The sequence below is a fragment of the Myodes glareolus genome, chromosome 23 (assembly GCF_982192425.1).
Source record: "Myodes glareolus chromosome 23, mMyoGla1.1, whole genome shotgun sequence".
NCBI classification, from domain to species: domain Eukaryota; kingdom Metazoa; phylum Chordata; class Mammalia; order Rodentia; family Cricetidae; genus Myodes; species Myodes glareolus.
The window spans coordinates 17596251-17602621 of record NC_142048.1 but is presented as its reverse complement, the minus strand read 5'-3'; the positions used below and the strand labels follow the sequence as shown (position 1 = coordinate 17602621).

Genomic DNA, 6371 nt, shown 5'->3' with positions numbered 1-6371 from the left:
ACACACACACACACAAACACACGTGAATGTTTACTTTACTTCAAATTGGCCTAGGGAAAGCCAAGTGCCTTATATTTATATCTGTTTTCTCCTTTACCTTAAATTACTTGTAATTTTCAAGAAAGGCTTACAAAATAAGAATCATTACCTAAAACCTTAATATCAATCCCTGAAAGCTTAAAATAAAAACTAAGTTTCACAAAATAAATACACTGAAGCAGCTATAATAGTAATAACCTTTATTTAAAATAGTTTTAATTTAGGAAGCTCAGTTTATATGAGTTTCCAACTAATTATTAGAATCAAAGACAAACAAAAAAAAAAAGCCAAAGAAAATCCTCTGTAGAAAAAATACACAAGAACATTTCTACATATGAAAAACAGTAAACATTCTTTACAGCCAGACACCCACGTGCTAGTGTGAAAGCCACCTAGTGAACACCACTGTCGACCTTGAGATCTGATTTGTTCTTGTCGTTCTTCACCGAGTAGATGAAATATGTTAGGGTGTCTTTTTCATTCACGGGAATAGACCTAAAGTGGCAACCAACTATCTGCAAAGAAGAGAGAACCACGTAAATATTAGATATAATAGATGCTGCTGCTTTGTCAAAGTGTTATAGAACCCCAAGAGATATTCTTCTGAAAATAAAGCTGTTTAACAAAAATATAAATAAGCCCCAAAGCACATAAAAACAATATATGATAAACAAAAGGCAGTCTGATTTCAAAGGACCCATCAGTCTACTCAGTTCATGTATATGAACTAATTCTAATGCTTTGGTACACTCCGTTCATGTGGCACTGGTTATGCGTATTTTTCCCTTTAAACTTTTCAACTAGCTTAGAAAGTACATATTCTTAAACATTAAATATCATTGAGATAAGAACTGAGGTACATCATATGAGGGAGAGTCTAGACTGTATTCCCAGGAAAAGATTAATATAAAGTAAACAAAACAAACACTGGTAACAAACTAGGATACCATAAATATCTTTGGTGCAGTTAATATTCATTCTTCATATGTTTCTTGCAAAATTTTCCAAATAAAACTTAAGAATGGAGAATTAGAGGAGCTAGAGGGATGCTCAGCAGGACCGCTTTCCTGCTTCCTTGTCTTCTCACTACACAGACTGAATGTGGACACAGCTACACCCGAGTAAGAAACGGAGCAGCTACGGTGTGCGTTCAGATTCTAGAAGGCTGCCTGTTCTAGAACAGAAAATAACTCTGAACTAATACAACTGTTTTAGAAGACCAGATTTGAGTTATATACTATATAATGCCATATAAATATAACGTTTGCATCAGTTCTTGGTTCCTGTCTGTTACAGAACACAGACGACTATGCTTCATTAATGTCTAGCATATTTCATCATAGTAGGGGGGATGTCTTTATATTTATGTAGTGCCGCAGTAAAAGGACTAGATCTTTTAAAGAAAAGTTAATTTTTGTTGTCTAGGCAAGAAATATAGGAGAAAATTTGGCTAGTTAGCACACCGAATTCTAACAATGTTAAAGAGCTTTCTGCAAAGAATTTTAACTTGTGTTTACCTTTTATTTACTATGTACATTAGTTAAGGTGAAGAATATGAGAAAACTCATGCAAACACACACACACACACACACACACACACAGGGAGAGAGAGAGATTTCTGTCCTGTCTATTCAGTGGAAATTTTTACTTTAGATATAAAGTATAATTATTTAAATCTGCAAATATGTTAAAGTGCACTGACTTTGTGGTTCTATTACTTCTTGAACCACCCCCTTCTTGTGCCACACACACACACACACACAGAGCTAACTTCCAAAGCACATTGAAAGAAGCAAAGTCCCACACAAAGCAAACTTTAAGCAAAAGCTTGAATAAAATCTTTGCTCTCTCTTGATGTAAAGAAAGCATCCTCTACTTAAAAACGACTGTTGACAACAGCCCAAAAGTGAAATCAGAAAGTTAAGAAGCCCTGCTTCAAGGCTCATCCTGTAGGCCTATTCCACAGGAACTTTGAAAACTGAATTCTAATAAATGCTTATAAACTTATTTATTTGCTATGCCTCAATTAGGTGTTCAATAAATAGTCACTGAATAATTGGAAATTTAAAGCGGATTTCTAGAATGATAAGAACTTCTTGCTGAAAACTTATTTGAAAAATCACTATAAAAAGACGCTGTGGATGGATTGTCTAGGTGGCAGACGGATGTTTCCAAACAACTCTATTCTCCCACAATAGACTATTAACTTTAGCTTTCCTATGTGTAATGTACTATTCCATATACAACATTTACCTAGATCACCATCACTTACTGACCCCTTGTTAGTGCAAACAGGTTTGTTTAAACTGTATAAAACGTACATATACCTCAACAAGTTGTGCTTTATTAAGACCTGGTCTGGTTGGAAGCTTGAAGTGTCTTTTGTATCTTCTAAGTGTATTTACTTGCAATTGGTACAAATCAACCTAGAAAAAAATTAATATACAAATTAGTTCACTCCGCTGGAAGGATAGCACTGATCTGCATGGCAAAGGGCACCTCCACCTCAGCGCAGTAACAATCTCATTTGCATAACCAGAGCTACAGTTTATTAAACAGTTCCAGCTCTGGGGGATACATAGTATAAACTTTTAGAGAACAAAAAAGGAAGTTATATGCCAAGGGCTATGAAAACTGTCACCTGAGATTTAACACGAGTAAATACAAAATTGTAGTATTTGTATTTAATTTTGAGATTTCTCAGATGCTTTAAACATTTAATACTTAGCGCAAATATTAAAGGCTAAAGTAAAAATACTAAAGGCTCTGGAATCGTCAGTCTGCCTATGATTGACACTTCCTGAAGTCTCATCTACCTCTGGAGTATCGATATCCTGGACAGGCGAATCTCCTCCATCGTCGTCACTCCCTTTCCTCTTCCTTCTGTTCCGAACACTCTGAATTAAGTTTTTGTGATAATCACAAATGTAAAGATGTCTTGCCTGAAACAGAAAAAGTTTCGTCGATTTTGAGTACAGAAAAACGCAGCTCTGTAATTAGTAAAAATGCATAGGCCTGTTATGCCCGAATCCGTGGGTCCCCATAAAAGCCAACAAACGAGATGGAGTCCCACATGTAAAAGCAAAGAGCCTTTATTTTAATCAAGTTTGCAAACTCGGTCTCCCCGCATGTCCAACGTATTGGAATAACCGGAGAGCCCTGAGCTCAATTAGAATAGGGATTTATAGTAGTAAAGGTGGGGGTGAGGGGTTTCTGAGTTTCTGAGGTTTTAAGACCCCTGATTGACTGACATTCGTCTAGGGTTTCTTGGTGACTTTGTGCTGGCAGGTGTTTCTATCTACATTGCTTGGAATGCCAGGAATTTCCTTGGAATGGTCTGTTCTTGGGTCGGGGGTCGGGTGATCTCAGCTAGTGGTTTCTCCTGCAGCCCTGCATCATCTAAGGGTAAACAAGGGAGACTCCAGCCTCCATCGAAATTCATCGATGGCCAGAGTCCCAGGTGATAATGGTTGGAGGAAGTAAAGAACTTCCTTTCTGCCCAGACTTAGATTATCATGGTTGGCCCTCACAGGCCCAAGTGAATGACTGAACACACATACAGTCTAAGCGGGCCACTGTTAAGACGATGTAATGTCCCTTTCCAATTTTAAAACGGGTGCCGGGCTCTAACATTAGCAGGTGGGTGAGGGGGCCGTCAGGAAGAGGTGAGTGGTACCACTGGAGAAAGCAGGCAGGCTATGCATTTTTCTAAAATGTGCCTTGAATCCATATCCTAATTATGTTTAAATTTCAAGTGCTATAGTTTCTTTTTTAAGAATTAAATGAATGTATTTATCTCTATCATGTTGTTTTCAGTTAAAGCAAACGGAAATTATTCATGTTCATTTGCAAAGTTTCTCATGGGCCCTACTGAAAAACTGCTTAAACAGAGTCACAAATAGAGAGAGAGAGAGAGAGAGAGAGAGAGAGAGAGAGAGAGAGAGAGGGAATACTGAGCTGAATACTGTCTCCCTCTCCTCCCTTTAAGGCTACACTTAAGGGCCGAATGAACACTTTTAAATTAACTTCTAAGCTAAGGGCAAGTTAAAAATATACACTATGTATGGAGGTTCTGTATCTTGTTCTTCCTTTGCCATCAGTCAGAGCTTTGAAAAGTAGCAATGGATCGCTCTTAAACCTCATAGTTGGCCAAAAGAGCAGACGTACATAAAAACGGAAAAAAAAGAAATCCCGATGGCTGCCGAGCGGGCTGTAAAACCGCAGAGGCTTATTTGCAGCCTCGGTTCGGAGCAGCTGCCCGAGGAGCTGACACCGCAAACGCCGTTTACAACCACCTCCCACCAAGGCACTGTTGAGCTCGGCTTCTCTCTCCGTGTACAAGAGAAAGGATTTCCCTCCTCTGTGTCGTGGGGTCCTGCCAGACACTACTTTCCCTAAAGGAGCGGAGCTACTCCCCGGGGCCAAACGCTGGCTCGGGCAGCAAAACAAAGGCGCCTCCATTCCAGAAGGGGCTGCCCGGCTACAAGAAAACTACTTGGGCCCTCAGTGCCGCGGTCCCCTTTGTTTCGTTTCCAGATCGCAGCAAAGGAGGAAGAGGGAAGCCTGGCGTGGGAGAGACGCGAGGCAGCGGGAGTCCGGGTGAGGGGCGGAGGGGACCCGCACCACACTGCGCCAGCGCGCGCTGGGGGAGGTGGCCCGAGTTGCAGCGACTTTGTTTCAATCGGAGAACCCACTAATCCCACCTGCAGCCCAGTCCCGAGGACTCGTGAACCCCGCCAACGACCCGACTGGGCAAGCAGGGTAGGGCAGGGCAGGGCGGTCCCGTTGCCACTTACACTCTTATCCAGCTCGATCTTCACCTTCTTCTGCGAGATGCTCTTTTGGATCCTCTTGCTGAAGCTGGCATTGCCAGCCGCGCGCCCGCACCGCTCGCCGTCCTCCCGCAGACAACAGAGTTGTCCGGGGCCAGGACCCGCCGCTCCGGGGGGTCCTGAAGCCGAAACCGCACCAGCACCCGGTACCTCTGCCCCACCGCCCGCCGCGTTCCCATTCCCCGCCGAAGTGGCGGCCGCTGCAGCAGCGACCACCGCGGCCACCGCGGCGGCCGCGTCCCCGCCGCGGCTCATCTCCTCCGGAGTGAAGCCGTTCATGTCTGCCAGCTCGGGGGCGCCGGCGCCGCCACAGAGCCCCGCTCTCCGCGCCGCTCCGCCTCCTTCCCCGGGGCGGCCGTTCACTCCGCACCCCAAGTGTGGCGGCGGCACGGTCCGACGCCCAGAGTCCCGGGCCTGTCGGTCTGTCGGCGCCGGAATAGTGGCCGCTTCCTGGGACTGTGATCAGGAGTGGAGTGGCTCCTAGAAAGGGGACCTCACTCACTGTCACATGGAGACTTCAGCAGTTGGACCGCGGCTCCACCGCCTCTTCCAGCCCCAGGACCTGCGCGAGTGAGACGCCCCTCCTCCGGCCCCGCCCCTCCAATGCCGCGCGGCCCCATGGGAATAGTAGTTCTCGGTCGCAGAGCCAATTTAAACTCCGTTCTCATTATGGGGTAGACGGGCTAGATGAACTACTCATCCCAGCGCGCACCGCGCGGCGAGCAGCCCATGAGGGTTTTTTTTTTTCCATTCCAAGCACCGGGCTAATCCGAGTATGAGGTCAGGCTTAACACTGTTTCCTCGCTTCTTTTCTTTCCTGCGAACAAGGGCTGTTTTTAGCTTCTGTTATGTCGCAAAGTTAGTGTTTTGGACGGCCAGCCGACTCCTGGGAAGAAGCATAAATTGTGTGTCAGTAGTGGGGTACTAGGGAGTAAGTGAGAAAAAGTTTATGGACTGTTTCATATTTATTAAAAAAACTCGGGCGATCTGGCGCTCATTAGGCGCTGGGTCCTGCATCTCCACCTCTTCGCCCCAGCGGACTTCTGGAGCATGGCAGGTCCTAGGCACACCCGTGTGCCCACCGGTTGACAGGCACCTGGCTGCTTTCCCCTCTACTGCCCGTTGAGTTCCTTGCAAACGGATCTAAGATTATTTAAAGGAACCTCGCTGCAGGACTCCTCAAAAACTTCACAGCGCTGGCTATAGGGAACAAGGAGAGAGAAAAACCTTTCTTGAGTCACACACATGCGTACACGTATGCTTGTGTGTGTCGCGGGTGTGTGTGTGTGCGCGCGCGCGCGCTCGCGTATGGGTACGTGTTTGTGCTCGCGTAAGCATGTATTCCTGCCTGAGCCTGTGGTGGGCGGGGTGGAAGGATGGGCGTGGCCGTGCCAGCTTTGCACCTCTGCTAATTGTTGGACTATTTAGCAACCCCACCGATTAAACTAAAATAATGTATTTCAGGTCGAGGAGTTTTGAAAGAAAGCCCGTTTAGACCTA

At 45.1% G+C, this 6371-nt stretch overlaps 1 protein-coding gene across 1 annotated transcript; it reads right to left on the bottom strand.

The window, feature by feature from the left end:
• Positions 1 to 224: 224 nt before the first annotated feature.
• Sap30 (Sin3A associated protein 30) lies at positions 225 to 5450 on the bottom strand. Its single transcript, XM_048455679.3, has 4 exons — positions 4836 to 5450; positions 2856 to 2981; positions 2367 to 2465; positions 225 to 554 (listed from the first exon to the last, which is right to left on the bottom strand). Exons 1-4 carry the CDS (start codon positions 5148 to 5150, stop codon positions 432 to 434), a joined length of 663 nt encoding a protein of 220 aa, XP_048311636.3. The 5' UTR covers positions 5151 to 5450; the 3' UTR covers positions 225 to 431.
• Between the last annotated feature and the right edge of the window lie 921 nt (positions 5451 to 6371).